Source organism: Lissotriton helveticus, chromosome 4_1 (assembly GCF_964261635.1).
Source record: "Lissotriton helveticus chromosome 4_1, aLisHel1.1, whole genome shotgun sequence".
Lineage (NCBI taxonomy): Eukaryota > Metazoa > Chordata > Amphibia > Caudata > Salamandridae > Lissotriton > Lissotriton helveticus.
In genome coordinates this window covers 1,601,030,430-1,601,056,430 of record NC_136063.1, presented here as the reverse complement: position 1 = coordinate 1,601,056,430, position 26,001 = coordinate 1,601,030,430, and the positions used below count along the sequence as shown (strand labels likewise).

The 26,001-nt window shown below is 46.5% G+C and overlaps 1 protein-coding gene across 1 annotated transcript in view; it reads right to left on the bottom strand.

Annotated features, from left to right (window-relative positions):
* The window catches only part of MATCAP2 (microtubule associated tyrosine carboxypeptidase 2), a 334,412-nt gene that overhangs the window by 98,131 nt on the left and 210,280 nt on the right, over nt 1-26,001 (bottom strand). Inside the window, exon 5 of the mRNA XM_078688222.1 lies at nt 14,210-14,515. Within this exon, the coding sequence (XP_078544348.1) occupies nt 14,210-14,515 (306 nt within the window). The remainder of the gene's footprint in view (nt 1-14,209; nt 14,516-26,001) is intronic.

The following is a 26,001-nucleotide window of genomic DNA, read 5'->3' as shown; positions in this document are numbered from 1 at the left end:
ATGAGTATCCCCTGGAAGAGAATGGTCATTTCACCTGTGAATATCATGATACCAATTAAAACAGCATAGGAATCGGGGAGGAAATTGAGCTGTAGTTTTTTACTAATTTCAACAAAAATCTCCTTCCAGAATCTAACAAAAGGGTGCATGTAAATATAACATGGGGCCTGCTTACATCCGAAACAAGTTGGTTCTAACTCTGGATACATTTTATGGAGTTTTGCAGGGGAATAGTATAACATCCATTTCATGAAAAACGCCATCCTTCTCAAGTTAGCTGCTCTGATAGCCTTGTAACTAATTTGATTATAAACTATCCACTGGGTGATATCTAAGTGCCAACCTGTAGAGGCTTCTATTGACCGCAATAGGTCCGCAATCAAAGCCTTACCATTCTTTGGATGAAGTAATCTATACCAATTCCCCACCCCCTGTATTCTGGAAATAAAATAAGCTTTCCCCAAATTATCAGCTAGGATCTAATTTCCCATTACATAGCCCAAACAAAAGTGCTTGATTTGAGCAAAACTGAAAAAAGAGAGTTGCTAAGACCCACCAATCTCTGCCATTGCACGCATTCACCATTGTGATAAAAATCTAACAGCCTGTGAAATCCCAAACATGACCACTGGGAACAGTACAAGCACATAAGCACAAACCCAAGGGAATACAGTCTGCCAATTTCAACTGAGGGTGAAACCAAGAGATATTATACTCTTGCATATTTTGTGAAACCAATCTAAAATGACGCAGGAGTCTTGCATCTAGATTTTTGGGGTAGCCTGGTGATTTTTAAAAAGGGGAGATCCCTATCTCCGACTCCTATATCATTACCTGCAGGTAAAAATTGGCTTTGTGTGAACTTGCTGAGGAGGATTTATATGGTGGTACATTTTTATATTTGGAAGGGCTAAACCACCCTCTTCCGAATCTAACTGTAGGGCTTGACTTTAAGTCTAGGCTTTTTCCCCTTGCCATAAAAAAAGTCTAATTTCCATGTTGACTGTGTCAAAAAAGGTCTGTAGAATTTTAATCATAATATTTATGAATAGGAATAAAAATAGTAGAAGGATATACATTTTGATAAGAGCCACTCATCCTATAATTGATAAAGCAAAATCTTGCCACTGATTTAAAAGCTTGCACACCTTGTGCAATGTTACCTTAAAATTAAGTTCCTGCAGACAACTGGAAAAGACGTGCAGAAACAACAAAACCCTGGAAGCACGCTCCGCCTACAAAACAGCTACCACCGCACACCACCAACTCATCAAATCCACAAAGAAAAACTTCCTCCAAGACAGAATCCTCTCCAACGCCCATAACTCCAAGGAACTGTTTGCCATCATACAGGATTTTGCCAAACCCACAACTGACGTCCCCTCCCTCCCAAGACCTCTGCAACAGACTCAGCTCCTTCTTTCACCTCAAGATCAAGACGCTCTGAACTTCGACGACCAAGATGTCTGCACCACCCAAACCCCACCCCAAGCGATGCCACCCAACAGACCCTTCTTACCCGGACCACACTCACAACAGAAGACACCCTAAAGACCATGAAGAGCATCCACTCCGGAGCACCTTCTGGCCCCTGCCCACCACAAATCTTCCACAGGGCTGCCACAGACATCACACCTGAGCTACGTCGAACCATCAACTGCTCCCTTGAGACCGCCACATTCCCCGACAACTGGAATTGCGCCAAAGTCAACCCCCTCCTAAAGAAGCCCTCCGCAGACCTGATGGAACTCAAGAACTTCAGGCCCATCTCACTGCTCCCTTTTGCAGCCAAGGCTATGGAAAAGGCCGACAACACCCAGCTAGCACACTTCAGTGAACCCAACAACATCCTAGACACCTCTCAATCCAGATTTCGCAGCAACCACAGCACCAAGACCACACTCCTCGCCGCCACAGACATCCGCGACCTCCTCAACCAAAGCCAAACGCAGCCCTCATCCTCTTGGACCTATCAGCAGCCTTCAACACCGTCTCCCACCGCACACTAGGCACCAGACTCCACAACGTTGTCGTCCGAGGAAAGACCCTAGACTAGTTACGATCATTCCTCACAGGCAAAACACAGAGAATAAGACTCCTGTGCTTCCTCAGAGACCTACAGCGATCAGATGCGGAGTACCCCAAGGATCCCCCATCAGCCCCACCCTCTTTAGCGTCTACATGGCACCCCTCGCAACCATTGTCAGAAACCACGGGCTCAAATTGTCTCCTACGCCGAGACACCCAGCTCATCCTCTCCCTCACCAAAGATCCTGACGACACCAGGCACAACTTCGAAGAAGGGATGAAAGCCGTAACAACCTGGATGAGAAAAAGCTGCCAGAAACTCAACTCAGAGAAAACAGAAGTTGTCATCCTCGGCTCCTCACCCTCCGCATGAGACGACATCTGGTGGCCCTCGGAAACCCTCCGACCCCGACGGACCATGCAGGAAACCTAGGTATCATACTGGACTCATCACTCACCATGAATCGCCAGATTAACACTGTCTCCTCCGCATGCTTTAACACCCTCTGCATACACCGCATGACAATCAAGTGCACCCCCCCCAACTCCAAGAAAACGTCACTCACAAACTTGTCACCAGCAGACTGGACTATGGCAACGCCCTATATGCAGGAATCAACATAAAACTACTCTGCAAACTCCAGCCCATTCAGAATGCCGCAGCCAGACTAATCCTCGATATCCCACGGCACAGCCATATCACCCAACACATCTGCGACCTCCACGGGCTCCCCGTCGAAAGAAGAAGAATAACTTTCAAGCTGCTCAAGCCCTCCACAACACCGGACCCCAATACCTTAACGACTGCATTCCTTCCATGCCCCCAAGAGAAATCTCCGCTCAGCCGACCTCTCCCTAGCCACCGTCCCATGCTTCTACAGGACCAGAGCAGGTGGAAGGTCCTTCTCCTACCTCACAGCCATGACCTGGAACCTCCAGTGAAGCCCAACACTGCACCATTTCAGGAAAGACCTCCATACCTGGCTTTTCGAATGACCCCAACAGAGCTGCGCACACACACCGCTCAGCTCTTTGAGACCCTAACGACTGAATAGAGCGCTTTACAAAACCTTGATTGATTGATTGCAATTGACTCTGACAGATCAACAGGGAGATATGCTTCTTTAACCTGTTTTAAGAAAATCTCTGCATGTTATTCTCTTTAACTGTGTGGGGATAAATTCATCCAAATGGAATCTTAGCCTCCACCATATGGTAAATGAGACATCGGTACTGGAATCTGAAAATGGTTAGAATTTGGTTAAATCTGAAGAAGGTTAGAATTTGATTATAGCTTATGTAGGGTAAATTTAACATCTTGTCTTAATCCTTCACATGGGAAACAGTGAGGTTCATCACACTGCTCCGGAAAAAAAAGTCTTTCCTCTCTGATTGGTCTGTAGATTACACAACCAGGAAGTTCCCAGAACCACAGTGAAGGTTGTGGAATCAATTAGATCAAGCCGAATACATTCAAAATGTAAATTCTCGAAAGTCATAACTAATTGAGAAGTCTCACAGCATACTTATTCAGCCAATAAAGACTTGTCATCTATTCCTACTATAGGTTCAGGAGTTCCTTTAAATTGTTTTGGTAAGTCTTGTAATGCATGGAAAGAGTGATACAAAAACCATACTGATGTACTAAAGTCGATTAAAGCAAGAACTCTCAAAGGTTCTCTCTGTGTTAAGACACGGTGTTAAGATATGAACTGTCAGTTGAAAATGGGCTTTTCCAAAAGCGTCTGCCATACAGACATACCTCTTTGCTGAAGGAGAACTACATAACATAACGTGTATTTGTAAAGAGCAAGTTCACTCATTGGCATCTTGGCGCTGAATACCAGATGTGTATTGTTACCCAACTCCATAGTACTCCTGTTATCAACCTCAAGGCGGATGAAAGGCTTAGTGAACCCGCCGTGATATAAACCTGTGACCATGAGGTCAAACACAGGCCCCTGCAGTGGACACATTAGTTCACTGAGCCACTAGACCGTGGTCTTTTACAGCCGAGTTCTGGAATTTCTTCAGACAGACTTTAACACAATAATTAGCCAGACCAAAATATAAACATAATCCGTTTCGACATCTCGCTTTTTCCTGGAATGTGGATGACTTTTGGACACTTCCCGATGGTATTAGCTCCTCCTTAGTGACCAGAAGTATTTCCACAGCCTCACTGGAGATTTGTTGAACACTCCCCTCTGGAAGAATTGTCTTGCTTGGCCTCTCTCCTTTTTCTGTGCATCTATCTACAGCATTAGAAGTATAAAGGACAAAGTAGTTGTTAGTCAGTTTACTAAAGGTAATGCCTCCTTCAAATCTTCCCTGAGGTCTTGGCAGAATGCCGTCTAGGCAGATTCATCAATTCAGGCTGCTTCAGCTTTCAATTACTGGAAGTGACTTAACTAAGCAAATACATCTTGGGAACCATAAAGAAGGGTAAGCAATTCAGTATGTGCAGCCACTTATTTTATTTTATACCGTTTTATATAGCGCGAACAAGATCCCGAGGGATATCAGAGCGCCTTACACAAGGATAAAAGGGAGAATAAAACTCCAGTAACAATATCAAGTAAAAATACCAAACAGTTGTAGTAATCACAGACAAATGGAACACAGCGAGTGATAAAATTAACAGGTAAAGGACAGGCTGCTAAGGGGGGCACACCTTACAGTCGAGAGGAGCAGAGAGCAGAAACACAAGTTGGTAAAAAAGTTGTAGGGTCAATGCAACACATGTTGATGCACTAGTTGTAGGATCAGTGGTTACAAGCAAATGCACATAGCCCAAATTAAGGTAACAATCTGTTCATCAGGAATCTTTTGGCTTCAATTTTGAAAGCAGTTATTGATGAGATTCTGCGCTATTCAGGAGGAAGAGAGTTCCAGATCTTTGGGGCAGCACCTGAGGATGCTCGACAACAAGTTCTATGTTTGTTTCGCCCAACTATAGCTATGTAGCACAAGTTACTTACCTTCGGTAACAATATATCTGTAAGAAACAGTAGTTAGTGTTAGATTTCTTACCTTAGAATATCCCCAGGCGTCAGACTGGACCCAGACAGGTTTTTCATCAGCAGTACCCTTGCACATTGGTAGGCGTCGTCTGCGGCTCCGCGTCCGTCGCCGGCGTCATGATCGCCAGGATGACGTCGTCGGAGTACTTAGACGCCGCCCTCGCGCGCCGACGTCAGTTCTGTACATAGCTTTCCGCGCCAGGAATGCAGAGCCATGCAAGAAACCGACACGGGAGCAATGAAATTAGGGCCCTGAAAGGGAGACCTTAACCCTGGATATCGGTTCGCAGAACGGAGAGGATGGGTGGGGCGGAAAGGAATCTAACACTAACTACTGTTTCTTACAGATATATTGTTACCGAAGGTAAGTAACTTGTGCATCTGAAAGAAACAGGTTGATGTTAGATTCGTTACCTTAGAATAGATACCCCAGCAATACCAACCCCGGTGGTAGGTCTGCAAACCAAGATCACACCAGAAAGTCCTGGAGAACGGAACGGCCGAAAAAGCCATCTCACCGGACTTGGCTGTCCAGGCAGTAGTGCTTAGCAAACGTGTGCAGCGAGGCCCACGTAGCTGCCCGACATATGTCCTGCAAGGGGACTCCCCGACCCAGGGCAGTAGTAGCCGCCGTGGCCCGAGTGGAATGGGCGCTCAGCCCCACAGGAGGCTCCTTCTTCGCCAAGGAATAACAGACCTTGAGGCACAACACGACCCACCGAGAGATGGTCCGCTTGTGCACCGACCGTCCCTTCTTAGCGCCCACGTGACCAACAAAGAGCTGGTCGTCCACCCGGAACTGGCGTGTGCGGTCTAGATAAAAGGAGAGCACATGTTTTGGGTCCAGGCAGTGGAGCCTCTCTTCCTCTTTCGAGGGATGCGGAGGTGGAAAGAAGGTGGGCAAGGTGATGGACTGCCCTTGGGCAGGAAAGGACAAGTCCTCTGAACAACTTTGTCCGAATGGACAGAGAAGAAAGGAGGCTTAGAAGACAGAGCCTGGAGCTCACTCACTCTCCTGGCAGAAGTGATGGCAACCAGGAATGCAGTTTTAAGAGTCAGAAAACGAAGAAGACAGTTATGAAGTGGCTCAAAGGGAGCGCACATCAGATAAGTCAGTACAAGGTTCAAGTCCCACTGAGGCATCACGAAGGGAACTGGGGGATACATGTGTGTGAATCTATTTACAACCTGGGACTTGAAAAGAGAAGGCTGATCAGGAAGTCTTAAGAAGGCTGAAATGGCTGAGAGATAGCCTTTTATAGTGCCCAGAGCTGGTCAAGAGAAAGAAGTAAGAGGAGAACCTCTGAAAGGGGGGTAGAAAGTGGATCCACCGCCTTTGCTGTGCACCATGGAACTGCCTGCGATCCGACTTGCACTGAAGGCATTCCTTCCCTCTGTCCGGGGAAGTGTAGCCCGACCTCAACATCATCTCCTACGCCGACGACACCCAGCTGATACTCTCCTTCACCAAAGACCCCCCACACCGCCAAAACCAACCAACATGAAGGAATGAAAGCCGTCGCCAGATGGATGAGGAACAGCCGACTGAAACTGAACTTGGACAAGACGGAGGTCCTCATTCTCGGATCCACCCCTTCGGCCTGGGATGACTCCTGGTGGCCGACCCCACTGGGCACAGCCCCAACACCCACCGACCACGCACGCAACCTAGGGGTCATCCTCGACTCCACCTTCTCCATGGCCAAACAGGTCAACGCCGTCTCCTCCTCCTGCTTCAACACCCTCCGCATGCTTCACAGGATCTACAAGTGGATCCCCACCGACACGAGAAGAACTGTCACCCATGCCCTCGTCAGCAGCAGGTTGGACTACAGAAACGCACTCTACGCAGGAGCTTCGGCCAAACTCCTGAGACGGCTGAAACACATCAAGAACGCCTCTGCACGTATGATTCTCAACATTCCCCACCGCAGCCACATGACCCACCCACCTGAGAGACCTGCACTGGCTCCCCGTCAACAAGAGGATAACCTTCAAGCTCCTCACGCACACACACAAGGCACTCCACAACACCGGGCCAGCGTACCTCAACAGACGACTCAGCTTCTATGCCTCCTCCCGCAATCTCCGCTCCGCCAGCCTCACCCTCGCCATAGTTCACCGCATCCAAAGAGCGACCACCGATGGCAGGTCTTTCTCCCACCTCGCCACCAAGACCTGGAACACCCTCCCCACCCGCCTACAGCTGACCCAAGACCTTCAGAAGACTCCTCAAGACCTGGCTCTTCGAGCAGTAGCAGCACACCCCACCCCCAGCACCTTGAGACCCTCACAGGTAAGTAGTGCGCTTTACAAATGATATGATTGATTGATTGAGGTGTTGTCACCAAGTCTGTGCATAGCATTACAACCACACATGTCTGTGGGCCCACGTGGACTACTGCCCTCGGCCTACGCTGTGCTCGAGTAGGTCACACAATTGGAACTGAGTATTTTTCAATGGCAGAGTACACATCATGGCACACAAGGAGAGGTGTAAGAGGATGATGCGTTTTAGACAGGAGGAAAAAGGATCATTGTTACAGAGGTGACCGAACACTACTAACAACTACCCTGGTGTCACTAACTCTGTGCATCGCGAGCCAATGGCACGTGGCTGTGGGCCACTGCTGACCGCTGCCTCCGGCCTACACTGTGGTCGAGTAGGTCACACATTCGGGACTGAGTCTTGATTTAGCAATGGCGGAGTACATATAATTGTACCGGTATCATCGCAGACTGCATCCCCTCTCAGCTCCGGTGCCACTAAGTCTGTGCCCCGACATTCATGGACACTCTCTGGTTGAACTTTGGTGGCATCTGAGTCTATGGACTAGGGGGTCGTTTTCATCCTCATGTGGCTGATACCGATTGGTGGTGGAAACGAGGCAGTAGCATTCCACTCCTCCATTTGCTGCTTCCGGACGGCTACTGCCCTCTACATCATGCCCTGTAGGACACCTTCCACTGTCCCCCATTATCTGCCGCCACATTCCCCTTGGACATCGTCGAGGACCCGCTCAGTCCACGTGGCCCTACCTCAGTCTACCGCAAGTCACCCTCCCGTGGCGGTGTGCCTGTGCCGGCAGTTGTGCATCCAGGGCCACTAACTCTGTGCAGCTCAAGTCAGGTACCCTGTCTGACTGAATATTGGATGGCCTCTGAGACCATGACCTTGGGGTCGTCAACGCCATGTGTCTGTGGCCCTGCGCTGTCCGCTGCCTCCGGCCTCAACTGCGGTCCACCCGGGCTCACACATCACATTGAGTCCTGACCGGCCCCGGCGTCACATCACTGCAGGAGGCACATGCCACCATCGCCAGGACCACCTCCAACCGCCATCTGCCAGAGTCAAAACAGTGGTACTGACGGACTAACGGAGTTGCTCACACCTGTTGTGGATGCCATCATCTGCCTGATACCCTGCTCAGCACTCTAGGTGCCACTAACTCAGTGCACCGCAACCCATGGACCATTACTGATTGAGTTTTGTGCTGTGGAGAGGTTGTGCAGCAATGTCACCTCAGGCAGTGTGGGAGACCTGGGACGATGATGAGGAAGATGATGCAGGTGTAACACACCCCACTGCAGCTGCATCAGGTATCTCCCATACTATCTGCGTGTGTCCCTGTGGTCATGTTGTATGCATGAGGGTCCTGGACCCTACGACATTACATTGTTATGTGTGCAGCGGACGCAGACATGTCACCGCAGGCAGCAGGTTAGAGCTTGGACATGTGGCTTTGTCGTCACCCACTCAATATGTAAGAGGAGTGGACTGGGCCGTCGTACGCAGAGCCAACGTGGGTGTGTGAATTATTATTGCGTGCCTCTGGGCGTGGTTTTTACTGGAAATGTGCATGTGCATGTGTCTCTGTAACAGTGTGGGTCTCCTTTGTGGGGTGTGGGTGGTCCCTGAAGGGTATTAGACACCCACGTATGTTCGTCTTCCATGGGTTTGGACCCCAGCCGCACCTGTTCGGCCACCTCCTTTCGGCATTCTGACACCTGGCATTGGAATGGCATGTGTGGCTCGGTGACGTGTTGTGAGCCAGCCGTGCTCGCAGGTGTTTTCTGCTGTGTGGTCTGTGCAGGGGCTGGGTTCTCCTCTATGTAACTTGGCTGCCCTGGTGGTGGGTTGGCTGGGATGTCCATGAACTATTGTAGGGCGTCGGTGTCGTAGGTGTGGTGGTCCGCTTCGGCATCACTGATGAGTTGTCTGGTCTGATCTGTTGAGGTGTTGTTTGTCCCTCTGCAATGTTAAGGGGAGATGCATGTTGACATTGTGTTGACATGTATGTTGGCACATTGTTCTTGTTTACATGCAGACTGTATGGCAATGCACATTGTGACTGTTTGGAAGATGCTGAATTTTGATGGTGTACAGTGGACATTTGGAATAAATGTCGGATGTGAGGTTGTACACGTACATTTCCATCTCACGGGACTTGGTCCCTTGTACCTGCAAAGGAAATTAAACAAGTATACCCCGAACCGTTCTTTGAGATCCTGTTCACTGCAACTTCTCCAAGTGCCCCGCATCAGGCTGCAAAGAACTGGGGGCATGGCCTTTTCCTTTTTGGCCCTCAAGTATTGGAACAGCCTCCCTGCTTATTTATGAACCATTCCGTCCTATTTAACCTTTAGGAAAATGTTAAAAGCCTTCCTATACTAGGTCCTTCTTTCCCTGGGTTGGTCCCTTTATTGGAGTACTCTAAGTGAAGCGCCAAGATGCCTCCCGGTGAGTCGAGCGCTATATAAGAGCACCTGACATGACATGACATGACGGTTTCCTGCAATGTTACATGTGATTGGCCTGTTTCTGGGCATGAGCGGACCCATTTGTGTCCTCTGTTTTGCAGTGTCGAGGTTGCACATTGTCATCAATGTGGATGTGCTTTTCTTGCTATGTGTGTGTGCTGCAGTGTGCCACGGGGATCAGGGACATGACCCAGAACCATTGTGGGTGTGCAGTGTGCTACACGTCATTGTGCATGTGTATCATTGTGCTCGTCTCCATCCGTCCCCTCAGTCCCTGGTCGATACTCGCCCTGTTGATGTTGCATCAGGTCCTCTTGAGCTGTGTCCGGACTCCCAGCTCCTTGCACCATCGCCACACTGATGACTGTGTATTGGGTTTCCTCCAGCTCCTCCTGTGGCGCAGGACTCCCACTTCCTGTCACAGCTGCAGCCTTCCTGTTGGCAGCGGGTTTGTCCATGGTTTGGTTTTCACATGATGCCAGCGCCTCTTGGCCTCCTCCATTGACCTCCTGGACACTCCGACTGCATTCACAGTATTCCAATTGTGGGTCAGTTGATGGTAGTGTTCTGTTACCTCCGTGACGCTGATCTGGTTTGCCTGCAGACTGTTCCCCGTCTTCCTTTTCCTCTTCTCCTAAGCCTTCCCCAACCCTGTTGTTCATTGCTGGTGGTCTGTGGGGTTCGCGTTAGCCGCTGCACACGGTCTGGGTGCATCCATGTTGCTACACACTTGTGATTGTTTTTGGTGTGTTCTTTTTGTTGTTTTTATAGTGCATTTTCCCTCCAGACGCGTGGGATTTGCATGCCTGCTGCTGGTTTTCGCTGCTTTTTGTATTGCGATTGGCCTCATCGCAACTTTTTGGGCGTTTGTGTTTCGCATTTTTGTGGCGTCACGTTGACTTTATCGCAAACATTTGACGCGCTGTCGGCTGCTTATCGCATGGTGCCTCCGTGTTGTGAACACTTACTTAACACAGCGTAATTTTCCCGCATTAGACTGCGATGTTGAAAGTTGCGTTAAGTTAAATTTGAAATGGCTACCACACGTTCTTTTTTTTTTTTTTTTTTAAACCTTTATTGAAACACAAAAGCGTACATACAGAGGCCTACAACCGACCCGGCCGGCCCCAAAATCAATGCGCAGCACAAAATTACAATAGAATGGCTCAGCAGTCACTAGAGAAAAACCCGCCAGTGGTCAAAATGACACATATAAAAAGGTGACCGTCGAGCACAGGAGAAATCAGGTTAATTTTAAAGGTTATAAATGAAGAAGAGCAGTTACCATGTGAACCATAATATACGAAGAGGGGGCAAGGAACCCAACAGATGTACAAACCATATCAAAAATCGCAATCGGAGGATTAGCTAAAAATACGCTAACATGATAAAATCATATGCAAAGCGAATAAAGGTCAGAAGGCAATGAAATAACATTCAGGGGCCAAATCATCGTGCAACACAGGACAGGGATGTCATAGACTCCAGCAACGAGGCAACAAAAAGCAGGTGCAAAATCAGAATCGTCAGCAGTGTTACAGGATATGAAGGAGTCTAGTTCAGAAATTGGAGATTCCGAATAAATGCAACGTTACGACATCACGCACTATGCAATACACATGTAGAGACGACAGCCTTCAATGCAGCGCAGCAATGCAAACATGACAAGAGGATATAAGTCCGAGAGCAGTACATCAAGGTCCAGTAACCCGCCCACTGAGCGAGTAATATAAACAGGATCACATAACAAAAAAAAAAGGGGAACACAGATAATCATCCATTCGAGGAATCGAAACCCCCGACTACAATCATAAGATCATAAAGAAAGAGTTATTAAAGAGGAAAGAAAGAAAAGGGAAGAAAAGTGGGCCATAGAGACAAAGAGAAACATGAAACACACCCCACCCCTACCCCCCACCCAGCATGCAGCGGAAGGCCACGGCCCCCCCCCCCCATAGGCACGCCTGTCGCCCCAGAAAACCCGAAAAAGGGAAAATAGGAGGAGGGCCCCCGCTCCGGCCCCAAGTACGCCCCCACCCACCCATCCTGACGAACAAGGAGCCCACCATGATGGAGGGCAAACAACATAGAGTCATCCCGGTCACTCAAAGTCACACCCACAAACAATGTATCAATCCGGCATCAGAGAATCCAATGAAGACGTAAAAAAGTACAAGTTCAGCCCTGTCCAGTCCGGGTCAAGGTAGTAAGGCGCCGCACGATGTAAGGAAGCAGGTTCGATGAGTCCACAGACACGTTCGGAGTCAAAGCAGCAGCAAAGAGACGAAATGAAGGGAAAGAGATCTTGCAACTCTGTAACACACTGGCCGTCGCAAAAACAAAGTAGGGGCGGTCAGGAGATATAAACGCCGAGTGGCAGGTGATAACATCCACAAACATAGAGGCTCGGCTGCAGGTCCCACCAATTCCACAATCAGACTGATCCACGTTCAGGGGTCTCTCAGTGTCAGCACACCGGGGAATTTCGGGCTCCGGATCAGCAAGATGGCCGTCCGCCATTGAACACAGCGCCATTCTCCGCAAATCATCACCGGGCTGCAAACGACTTCGCAATTCGGAATGCAGCTCTGCGAGGGCCCGCAGGACATCTCGCGTTGTAAGTGCCATCGCCCCAGTACCGGTCAGTGCGGCGTGCCGCTCCAGCGAGGAACCCCAGACCCGGGGAAGAAGCAAGCCTCCCCAACCGCCAGGAAGGCAAGCGCCGTCCACCACGCAGTTCTCACCAGGCATATACGGGAACAGAAAACACCCACCGCATTGTAAAGCACTCGCCGGGCATAGTCGATTGCTCACTCAGAGCCACACTATGAGCACAGCCATCGGTCGCCGGCAGTGCGTGGAGTGGGGCAGAGTCGTTCCGTGCGGTGGCAAGTGCAGCCGAGTGTGCAAGCAGTGGCATGCGAAGGCGCAAGTCGTTGGCAGGCTATTCTGGGGCGTTGATGCAATCCCAAAGCCGTCACTTCAGGCCGCTACAATCGAAAGTCCCGGGCCGGCTCACCGGGCAAAGATGGCCTCTCGGGGCCGCTGTTGTTCAGCCGCGCATCGGCCGCCACGTCACGCAAGGTCCCGGCCAAATCAGTACCAGGGCCGGAGAGGACGGGGCGATGGATCTCGGCCGTCAGGAGCAGATTCCGAGCCGGAATAACATCGCCGCACTCCAGAGGTGTTCAGCCGGAGTGAGCCGCGACCGGGATGCAGGATCAGTGCCAGGATGGGGCAAAAGGCGAGGGCGAGTTGCGGAGCCGGGCAGCTATGCGGCCATTTTGGCCGCCGTCTTTGCTCCTCTCTCTACCACACGTTCTTGAGAATATTCCCCTTAGAAGGGTTTGGAACACTTAACGTCTCCCATCTGAGCAAATTTCTCCAATACATGTGAACACTACTGTCAAGCTAGCTGAAGATCATCTTGTATTTTATTTATTTCCTATGCCATCACCAATATTTGATTGATCTTGGTATCCATATTAACTGAACTGGTAATCTTTCACCACCCTTTGATAACTGGATACGGATAAGAGAGAGCCCAAGCCCAACAACTACCTTTATGAGTTAACTTTCAGTCTGTAACCAAACACCAGTAAGTAACCCAGAGATAAGGGGAAAATGGGGCATGGAACAGAGAAAGACCCCCATGCCAGCAAGCTGGTTGGTGGAACACCTAGGTGGATTGTTAGATTACAGGCAGCGCTTCGTCACACATTCACAGCACTATGCCTCTACTATCACAGATAGATGGGAATAAAGTAAGTATAGCTGCAGATGTAAAATCAATGTACATAAATAACAGGGAAACGGCATAAATGTTTACCCCATGAGTGGAGGAGTTTCACTGTAACAAGCACACAGGCAGACCTGGAAACTTGCCGGAGACCGTCTGTTCTGCATGATTGCAGTTTTCAATGTCCTATTTTCCATCTTCTCCAGGTATGAAGTTTCCTAAGCCTTTTCTGCTGAGCAATTGTCTGAGATCTGACAAGTATATCAGAGTGGTAAGATCGAAAAAGACTGTTATGTTCAACACGTTTATTATACTGATTATTGTTTACTTGGCGGCAAATTATATTTTCAAATAAATCTTAACAAAATATATCCAATCAAGTGAAAGTAGACAAGAATAGCACTATAAGCAAAAGCAGTGTTATCTGCGTTTTGAAGCATTATTGCCTCTGTAACAGAAGAGGAATTCACTGCTGACTTTTTAACTAGACGTCTCCTGTAGGGTCTCCTATCATGATGACAAGAAAAAAAATAGAAATTCTTTATCTTACTCTGTCTTTAAAATAGTCTCTGAAACTCAAACGTTTGTATAAATGCATTTGTAAACAATGCCAGAGAGTTTAGCATATCATCAAATCAATGAGGCTGGGGGGACATACCTGGTTTAGAAGTGTCAGTCCACCCTCTTTTGGCTCGTACACAGTAATCCCACCGGGTGTTTGGGTCGTTAACAAACTTTGCTACATCTTTAAAGAGTTCACTGAAGGACATTCTGCTGGCCTGATAGACAGTGTAGTAAAGCAGAGCTGCCCTCCACAAGAAAGGATCCTTCCGGAACAAGACGCTGTGTATACTTGCCAAACCTTCTTCTGTAGGATTCAAAGGTTTCAGCCCAAATTTTTTGCGACCAATCGCATTTGACCAGGGCTGTTGACTATTATTCATACCACGGAAGTAATGAGTTCCTGCAAATTAAGAGGATACATTTTATTACATTTATGTCTTTGATTAAATTGTTCCCTGCCTTGTGGGATTATTTATTTCTGTACCAGACAGATATCAATGTATCATTTAAAGTATAGGTACAAGATTAAATTAAAACCAATCCCTTTCATGCCTTCAATCTGATACAATCAGTCTTATTCTCCAGCACTATAGTAGTATAACTCTGCCACAATTTGTACTTCTTTCACAAATTCATTACTGTCTGACGGTCTTCCTTGCAAATAAGCAACATTTTAATTCTAATAAGATCCATCTAACATTAAGGAGAATACAAACTTCTACTGATATAATCAATTTTCCAATAACAATATGCCTATGTTTGCAATGGTAAATAAAATAGACAACAATTTTCATGACACATTCGAGTCCATTAATAATATTTGAATTCACAAAATACTTTACTGCATACTTCTTTACTGCTAGTAAGATTTTTTTTTTATCTGTTTATTTAGTTTTCAATCTACAACACATAGTTTTTACATTAACATCAATGATAGCAATTCACACATTCAAATAAGAGAACCTAATCAATCTTAAAAACAGATTATATCATTTTGACAATGGTTCCTTCAAACAACACGCATATTGAGTAATAGTGAGGTTGGGGGTGCAGTAAGTCACAGATTCAACACATATTGGAGCATTCGAACACATCATAGCGATCGGCAATCGGGGTGGTTTCTTTGCCTTCTAGTATCCTGCTATTCTTCTTTTTTCTAGAACTAGAGTCAAGTGTAATATTGTACTCCTGGCTTTCTTTTGTGTTGGTCTAATATTTAGATCCAATAGGTAAGCTACCGGACAAAACAAGCCCTTCCCTGTCCAACACCTTCTCTAGTTGGTCAGTTAAGTTCCTCCAGAACCCATTGATGCTGTGACTGCTCCAGACCATGTAGTAGTAGTCTGTGCTACGTGTCTACATCTAAGGTACTTGATGTCTTTGTTCCCCAGTATCTTACTCTTTCTTTTGGGAGGCATGTAAGTGTTGTGTAAATTACTGAATAGGGTATATTTAAATCTCACATTTCTCAAGACCTTATATGTGTGTTCTAAAGCCCCTTCTCATTCCTTGCCACTGAGGCCTCTCCCCACATTGTCTTCCCACTTGGATTTGGAGCTTGAAAATTCTTGTTTAGTCATTTTCTAGGAGAGCTTTAATGAACCACATAACCAACTTGCAACTGGTCCCTGCTGTGAATGGCAGTTGTAGGACCTCATGTGTGATAGGTTCAGAAGTGTTAGTGTTCCACCTCAGCCTAATGTTCTGTGATACATATGTCCTCGTATGTCAGAAACTGAGAAGATGGAAGTCCGAACTCCTCTCTCAAATGCACTTAGGGTGGCAGTTCCCTGTCATGGTAGAGGGCCCACACCGAGCACAGTTCATCCTCCTTCCAAAGCCCCATGGATGAGGCTCTGAAATAACCCCTGGTATTTGGTAGCCCTATCAGAGAGATGAAATGTGAGTAGAGTGGTCAGCTTGCAGTCGTCCACACACAACATCTCCAGGGTATATAGTTTAATTTCCTACTATCTATAGCCCAAGAACCGAGCCACAAGTTCACCCTGAAATGCCTCAGCTCTCAATGTACCCATCTCTTGCATGAGCCCACCATCCAGCCATTTAGCTAATCTAACAATCTATTGGAACTGAAGTGGCAAACACTAAAGCTCAAAATTAGACGCCCCACATGCTCACCTAGTGGTAATTTCAGCACATTCAGGGCCGCTCTGTGCCTAAGTACTTCTCATATGATGTGGCTAAAGATACTTTTAGCTCTCTGAACCATTTGGGTCCCACAAAAGCTTGATAATAACCAGAGCAGCCTAGGCAGCATCCTCAATTCCGTCAAGGCCACCGCTCTTCACCAAAAACTGTGCCAGAAATCGATATTATCCTTGAGGGATCTCAGAGCAATTCCTAGGTTTCCTGTCATCAGGCACTCTGTTCGGTGATATGTTGTAACTCCTAAGTACCTGAATGTGTGCAGTTCCAAGTAATATTCCATTGGAACAGCACCCTAGGCCTGATCTGCATTTCTGGATCTATTGGCAAAGTGCACGTTTTAGACCAGTTTGTGCAAGACCCAGCAGTCTCCCAAACTCCAACATATGTTGTCCACATAGAGCAAAATGAAATATGTTCCAATTACCAATGGGATACCTCTATCTTCGCCCTCAGTTCTCAACATCTCCACAAATGGCTTTAGAGCCAAAGCAAAAAGTATAGGCATGAGTGGGCAATCCTGCCTAGTCTCTCTCTGTAGATTTTGTATGTCATCGAGAACAGTTTATCCTAGCTGTGGGATTGCAATACATCAACTTAATCCATTTTATCCAGCTGTCCCATATGCCCATACGAGTAAGTATCCCCAATGACAATCCTCAACTATCAAGATACAATATATAGAATATCGCTGAGAATATAGCAATATTCTCGCATTAGCCATTGGATAACATGGCTAAGAACTGGTCAGAGCAGGCGTTAGTTTTTGGCGATAGCGGGAATATTTCCATCGCTACGCCAGCCTTGTGAATAGGCGATAGCGACGTTATCGACTGCTTTCAGTCGCTAACGGGTTGGGTACGCCCACTTTGCATGTCATTAGCGATAAATATCGCTGACATGCAAAGCGGGCCCCAAACCGCTCGCTATCGCCTTCAAGCTGTCGCTAACTGCTGTTAGCGACAGCTTGATAATAGGGCGATAGAATTTTCGCCGGTTAGCGGACGAAAACGGCCGCCAAACCGGCGAAAAGTGCCTATTGCCCCCCTTGATAATATGCCCCAAGGTTTCTCTCAGCCACACAGTACCTTCCCTTCTGAAAAGGTGAGCCAAATGTATTTGGTTCTTCCTTTCTGAATACAGAGCCCACAGCTGAGATGTCTATTCTTTACAATGGGATCATGTAAGATAGTCTAAAAGACCTGAAAAAACTATGTAATTATCTTTTAATTTTTGAGAAATTAATACGTTCATTAAATCTTCTAGGTTGTGATTAAATGCAAATACTTCATTCAAATGTGTCCTGTGACCATTCGACTTTGGTCTGGTTCAATAGGTTCCTACACAAAGGCAAGAGGTTATGGTGGAAGAGTTGATGTGCAAATGCATTCCAACTCCTTAATTTGTTTGGCTGTTGGACCTTTGAAGACACACTGGCTCCTTTTTCGTGTGGGAAGTCCTGCTTTAGAGATTTCTGGACAGTACTGGTCTTACTTTCTAGTTGAGAGGGGCAGATTTGGTTACAGTCAGACCCATTCAGGCGGCCACGGAGCAAGCAGGCCTAATGGACCCTAACTGTGGGGGTTCAGGTCATTTGCCTCTGATGTCTCGGGATCCATCTGCAAACTGAGCCAAGTAAAACCTCTTCAGCACTTGTCTCTCTATGTAGTGATGGCAAGCAGTCACATGCTTCTAAGAAAGCAGTGTGGGAATGCCCTTGCTGAACGCTCAACACATAAACATTAGCGAAATAAATGACTGTCCACCCCAGTGCATTACATTTGATAAGAAAAGTATTTTAATGCACCTAGAACTAAAAACTACACATACAACATGAACAAGAGGCAACTTAGTGTCCCACATGTTTGAGATTGTCTTCGCCGTTTCATATTATTGACCCCAGTGTCACTCGTTATAGTCCCAGAAGTTTCCTCTCAGAGTGATTGTCAAGCATTATTAGACTCAGATGCAGATTTCCGCATCAGTCACTTTATCTCACGAGAGAGGTTTCTCAGTCCATGTTTGGGTCGGCACTCAGGCGGCCATTGGACTTCTCATCCGCTCACTCGGTCTCCCACTTCAGAGAAAGCACAATCTGGCAGTTCTTACATGGTCTCTTAATGTGGTTGCACAGCTGCTCCTCTTCATCCGGTGACTGGGTCAGCTCCTTGCAAGCACACCATATGAGCTGGGTAAGTAGGTGCTCGAAGATTGGTGCAACCTTACTTGTGCTATAGGGTCTGGGATGGTGTAATCGTATACAGGCAGATCTTGGCTGGATGGTAAAGCCCTGTCGAATCAGGCTTAGGCAGGCAACAGTTTCATCCTTGGGCGCAGCGGCCTCACGTTATGCTGCAACTGTTTTGCTGGAACAGAGGCTCAAGTCATGTCACTTCTCTTCTGGCACAGCAGCTCAGGCCACGCCACAAATTCCCTTCTGACTCACCCTGCATGTACCACACAGGTTACATGTGCAAAGCATGCAGACATACACTTGGGATGTTAGCAATACAATCTGGGTAGGTTCATAGAAGTGGAACTTTACACAAGTGGGGCAGTAGGTCTCCACTCCAATGACACGGATATAAAGGTCTGGTTACAATTGTGGATTCACAAAACATGGTATGCTGCCACCACCGCTCTATGTGTTAAACTTATGATGGGAACAGTAGTTCACTGTCAGTTCAAGGAGGGCATGCTTGGTGCATGCTCCGGGTCACAGGACTGGTCCAGTATCTTGCTCGTGTCAAGGCACATGCCCAGGCCTTTACGCACTTAGTAGATTAGGGTAAGGTTAGGATCAAAATCAAAAACCAAGATACCAGATAAACATCGTAAGGCACTAAGGGAAAGCAAATACAAATGTGTACCATGAAGGGAACAGTCCCATGCTAACAGTTTCTGAGAGGGTGGGACTGAGGTTTAGGAAGCACTCTGTCTTGCCAAGAAGACCTACAACCACCTTGAATTTTGTGCCACACTCCTGTGGCGTGTCAGTAAGGCAAAGAGTACCTGGACATTCTTTCAACAGGGTGCACTGGAGATGGCAAGGTACTAAAGAACACTGTCAATAGAATTCGAGGACTGTGAGAGCTTCAAAGTGGAGAGGAGGGTAACACTTAGGTAACAGGGAGAAAGGAAAATCGAAGGATTGGGAGACAAAACAAAAAAGTGCAGGACACCAAATGTTGAGCAAATATAGTGGCACCAGGATGCCTACAACAAACATAGTTGAGAGGCAACCACTTCCTCCCACTGCTGCTTTATATACTGCCCTAGAAGTGCCCAAGCTGCCTCTGACTGGCTCATAGTCTTCAGAATGTAGCTGGGAGCAGTGCCTTGCTGTGATCCAGAAACCACTCACCCTCTTACACAGCCCCAGCCTCCCAAGACTAAGGAGCAGATTTTCAAAACTTTTGCGCTGGTTTAGCATCACAAAAGTGGCGCTAACCAGCGCAAATTCTTGTTTTGCTATTTTTTTGCCAGCGCAAAAGTACGCTGTAAGAAATTACGTTACTTTGCGCCGAGGGGGCGTGACATTGGTGGTACATGGGCGGTTCCATGCAGCCACCCATGCCTTTTGATGCAAAACCCTATTTATAATGATTTGTAAACATGGTTTTGCACCAAAAGTTAACACCCCTTCAAAGGAGGTGCTAGCAGGAGAAATGTTTTCATTTCTCTGTGCTTTTCCGACTTTCCTTGCGTGCTGCACTCTGCAGCAGGTATGCAAAGTGGGAAAAGCTTTGCATTGTCCCATAGTGTTTTGTACGGGAAGGGTACCCATCCTGTACAAAACCTATGCTACACTTATGCACACACCCTAGCACTGCCGCGCTAAGGTGTGTGCATGGTGCGCAGCAGCTGAAATCAGCACCGGCGCAAGGGAATTGGGTAGAAGAGAGCCATATCTCTGAAGATATAGCGCCCTCTTGCTCCCTCCCTGTCGCACAATGCAGCGCAGCCTCGCAGGCGGGCTGCGCAGCCTTGCACGACCTTTTTGAAAATCACCCCCTAAGTCTTTCATAATTGCCATCCCGCCTCTGTTCACTTCTGCTTCCTGTGCCTGCACTGAATTAGTGGTAAGTGTAAACTGGAAATGATGGCCCTTTGACTTTCTTTGTGTCTGTACCATACCCTAGGGCCAAGTCCTAACATTAGTTCACAAGATACTCTGAGAGATTTTCTGTGCTGCAAGACATTCTTCCAAAACTAGAAAATGTCACAGTAGGGTATGGCAGAATGTGGACAACTTAGGGTTGCTTAACTGGAAGACAAGAGGCATGGTCCCAACATGCAGAATTCCCTATGACCTCCTCGCTCATTTGTCTTTGCCGTTGAAGTAGAACCAATTTTATCTATCCTCACGGGAGAAGAACAGATGGTACAGATGTATCAAATGCTGCTAAAACTAATGATGCTTGCCACTACTGACCACATCTTATATTGAGGTTACTTTTGTTGGGGAAAGAAGTCCATGGTGCATGAATTTCTTTGTTGCCTATGGTTTTATTTGTAACTATAATTGCATTTATATAGCGCTTGCTACCCCTTACGAGACACAGAAGCGCTGAGTACCAAGTAACATGCTACTCTGGAACCTAAAGTTAGTGGTCAATCCAGTGTTAATTGTTTGTTATTGTTAATTATTATGATTAGTTATGTGTGCTCATAAAAATATAAAACTCACACAGAGTATAGGGTAGCAAGGTGCTTGAAAAAGAATGAAAAATGGAGAAGGGGGCGTGACAAGTGGGGGCACAGCAGGTGTTTGGATGAGAACCCTCACTCACCCGAGGGTGACATGCTTCATCATTGTGTTCCTCCACACACTGGGACCACAAGGTACACAGTGTGGGCTACAACTTTCCTGCAGGAAAGGAGCAGGATTGTTTTATGGCGCACGTCAATGTTTCAAAGCCTCTTGGGTAGAAGTGAGGTGCAGAGTGCAACAAAAAAGTGTGTTAAAACTACCTCAGTAGGAACAACAGACTTTATTTTTATGTTCTAAAGGGTAGGATTTGAAAGCAATGTAAGACAGAGTCATGGGTATATACCCTGTGTTGTGGTCAACATGTTTCTGCCCGAGTGACAACAGATTTTCAAGGCATTCTTCAGGACCATGATATTCAGTCAATTTGCTATATGATTGTGTGCAAATAATAGAGATTTTGAAAATTAGAGCTAGAAATAGATACTCGGGCCCATACTCTTGCCCAATATGTGCACATTGGCATCAATTTGTTGGGTAGGTCATGTAGCCCTGAAATAAAGCAACAAAACACATATTAAATAATATATCAAGCACCAGTGTGCACCACCACTATATTCAATTGCATCCCTATTTTCATAGTGAGTTTGTGGTAACCTTATCTATGACTAATGTATGTAGTCTGACTCTACCATCTAGAGTCGGACTACATACTCTCCGACTCTACCATCTAGTCTCTTACTCACTAACTTTGCAGCGCGAATGGAGGAGTGGCAATTCATAATGGCAACACACTGCCACAACGACTCCTGCCGCAGCAAACACCAGCTCGGAAATTACTGTGGGGCTCAGCAGCAGCTACACAGGAGGGGCTGGTGTGCTGGGGTGCTGAGGAACAACTCCATCAGCCATCGCGGTCCATGTGGGGTTCAGCTGAGCTACCAGTCACGTTCGTCGCATGACCGTGTTTGATAAAATAACCGCGCCACAACGTGATCATTGTGTGAGCAGTGCTGCCATTGCCACTGGTTTATTCGAACTGCAGCCACACTCACCACAATGTCATGAACGTATAGTAATTAATAATGCTGCGGCTCCTGTTGGATGAATTTCTGTTTATGTTACATTGTAGCAGCTTATAGCTGCAGACTCGCCCTGAAGCCTGCCGGAAGCAGCACGCACGGCAAGCTGCCACTTCAGATGAGAACAGCTTTAGTTTCAATCAGTCAGTATTGCTACATGATTAGAGCTGAGGAGGCTCTATTTTATGTATGACTTCGCATTTCAGCTCAGTGGTGCAGACCACCACACTGAAATGCGTTAGTATACCGCCTGATGCGTGGTACTTGGCAGGGCTGCGTGTCACTCACCCAAACAGGTGCATCCAATAATCCAAGTGCCCCAGTCAGCTAGTGGGGGCGTGGCATATCCTAAATGTAGGAGAAAGTGCAAGAGCTTTCTTCCTCATTCCACTGTGGAGCTGGCCTACGCTCACCCGTTCTGGTGTTTCAAATTGATATTTTCAAGCTTCAGGAGCTGGGCAGGTTGGAGGAACAACACACAGCTTGTTACATGCAATTGTGGTGACCTCATTGCCCACCCACCCTCTGTACTGCCCAACCCAATGCGGCCTCAGGCTGACTTGCTATCATCAGACTGTACTTGGGAGCAGTTACTTGCCGGCAGAGTAGTGAAGATGGGAATGCATGACTGCCCTGACAGACTGGATCAGACTAGTGGCAACGTCCAAGCACCTCCACCCAACACAGTGCAAAACCACATGACAACGCCAAGGTCTGGTAGGGGTCATAAAGCTCTTGTTGCACTTTTAGGAGGTCATGAGGCCCGTGGTGCTGCTGCAGTGGTACTATAAGGTGACTGCATAGTGAACCTTACACCTCCTGACTGCTTTGCTACAGCATAGAAATTGAATTATTTCAAACCTTTACTACTCTTGCTAGATAATGAGTATTTACCATGCAACTGTGAAGTAGTTTTATGACCTGATTCTTTACGTGGATACTGCATATACACATGATGTTGAAGCAGAGACACATTTAGCAAACAAAATGCTAATACTAACAAGAACTGGCAAAGTCAATAGGTCTCGCCTACGCTGGAGCTATTGGCTTTGCTAATATATTTTAGTCATGTTGTAGACCAGCATGGCTGCCGCTCAGCATGGCTAAAAAGTCAGGGACATAGAGGAGAGTTGCATGGAGTGTCGTATAGTGGAATGGCAAAGAGTGGGGTAGAGTGGAGTGACAGAGAGTGTTGTGTATTGGATTGGCATAGTGAGGAGTTGCGTAGAGTGGCACACAAGGGAGTGGCATAGGGGAGAGTGGACTGGTGTAGAGTGCATAGGCGTAGAGTGTTGCTGAGTACAGTGGCATAGGGTGCAGTGGTATTGAGTACAGTGGCATTGAAATCAGCGGCATACAATGCAGAGTCATAGAATGCACTGGTGTAGATCAGAGTGGTGCATAGTAGAGTGCAGTGGTACAGAGTGGAGTGGCACAGAGGGGAGCTGCGCGGGGTGGAGTGGCGCAGAGTAGAGGGGCGCAGAGTAAAGTGACACAGAGTAGAGTGGCACAGAGTAGAGTGGCGTTGAGTGCAGTGGCACAGAATAGAGTGGTGTAAAGTGGTGCAGAGTGGAGTGGCATAGAGTTAAGTGATGCAAAAGGCAGTGGCGCAGACTAGAGTCAAACAACATAGAGTGTAGTGGCGTGGAGTGCAGAATAGAGTTGCACAGAGTGCAGTGGCATACAGTGATGCAGAGCAGGGTTGCATAAAGTCGTAGCATAGTCGAGTATGGTGCCATATATTGCAGTGGCATAGAGTCTGAAGGCATAGAGTTGAGTAGCTAAGAGTGGAGTAGTGCAGAGTAGAGTGGCGTAGAGTTCAATGGAGGAGAGTGTAGTGTGGCAGGGTAGAGCGTCAAAGTACAGTGGCATAGAGTGTAGTAAAGTAGTGTAGAGAGCAGTGGTATACAGTACAGTGATGCAGAATAGAATGCAGTGACAGAGTGCAGAGACATAGAGTGCAGTTGTGTAGAGCACATTGGCGTAGAGTGCAGCGGTTAAGAGTAAAGTGGCATAGAGTGCAGTGACAGAGTAGAGTGGGGCAGAGTAGAGTGGCGCAGAGTGCAGCAGCATAGAGTAGACATTTTCAGAGTAGAGTGAAATGGCGTAGAGTGGAGTGGTGCAGGGTAGAGTGCAGTAGAGTAGTGCATAGAGTGCAATAGTGTACAGTAAAGTGGTGTAGAGTGCAGTGGTGCTGAGCAGATTAGAGTGTCATAGAGTGGATTGGTGTAGAGTGCAGCGGCATAGAGTTGAGTGGTACAGATTAAAGTGCATTGGCATAGAGTGTATTGGCATAGGGTGCAGTGGTGCAGAGTGCAGTGCTGCAGAGTGGCGTAGAGTACAGTGGCGTAGAGTCGAGTTGTGCAGAGTAAATTGATGTGGCCTAGACTGGAGTGGTGTAGAGTGCAGTGGCGAAGAGTACAGTGGTGTAGAGTAGAGTGGCGAAGAGTGCATTGACAGAGTAGAGCCTTACACAAACAAAATGTGTGTAAATTGCATCACCTAGTACATCGATTTGTTTTGATCATAATAAATATATTTGTTTCCAGCACACTTCAGAATTAACAAAATATGTGCTTCATTTGTGTTCCTAGTTCTAATATATTCTTAAATAGGTACAGAGTTCATTTAAATCTTGTAGTGTGGTAGAAAAACATCTTTCCTACCCTGGTATCCAGCAAGATTGTCACATAAATCCTCTCACTTTGAAGTCAGAGAAAGAAAGGTAAACCAGTGCCCTCTGAAGACAGCGCCTGACATTTAATCCCTGTCTTTGAATGCACAGCAAATGTGACAAGATGAGAACAAGAATTGAAGGCCTGTTTACAGAAAGGGAGTTTGTGGAAGAATACAGTAAACACACTTAAGGCAATGGGATTGACAAACTGAACCTGGAAAGTCTAAAGCAAATAAAGCCAGCAAATAGAAAACCAGAAAATGTAAGTTACAAACCACAGAGCCAATGGTAATCAACGGGCGGAATACATTCCTAGGTCACCTTTCTGAAAGTCCCCAAGATGTCTTTAGCAAACCAAACAACCACCTAAAAAGGAATGATAATGGCAATAGAACTTTTTCATACTGTTAATTTTTAAGTTTCTGCACAACAGCTAGCCTTCCAGATATTAAAGAGAGTGTTCCCTTGCAATTAGTAATCATAGGTTTTAGTCATTGTAAATTAAATTGATATTTATTTACAGTCTATTGTCTAATCCTTATATACAACTTTAAGAAGACAACAATCAACAGCGAACCTAACCCATGATAAAGCAGATGACTAATTATTGGCGAATGGGCAGTAATAAACAATAACAGTGGGACCCTGGTTTATAGGACAAATGCATTAACTTTTAAAGTTGCTTTTTTGGGAGGGCCACATACATTTTGGGACCCCCTCTATGGTTAATTTGATGTTAGACCTGGCGTGGAAATCACACAAATAATATCTGTGTTACCTCAACCTTAGAAATAGTTTTTTGAGTTTGTAAATTTGTAGAGTGGTATGAATGAGTAAGTGTGTATGTTGGTTGGTGTGTGACAAACAGGGTGTTAGTTTTTTATCGGAAAGCACTTGGTGTTTTTAACACATTGTATCTTCACTGTATTTTTTAATATGAATTGGATTATTATCCATGTTTATGAAATGATGTATACACAAGAAAAGATTTAAAATGAAAAAATATTTTTGATAAACTACAGAAAAAGAAATAAAATATGTAAAATGAAAGAAAGGATTTTGTTGTACCTGTACTAATTTGAAGGTTCTCTGTTTAATGTTGTGAGTTTTGCCACACAAGAAGTTATGACTTGACCACGGGGGAATATCATTAGTATTTTTCAAGTGCTTTTTTTGGGAGGGTACAACGGTTATGGATTTTCATACTGCTAAAAACTAGTGCCCTGTATGAGTCTTTAAAACACGAAACC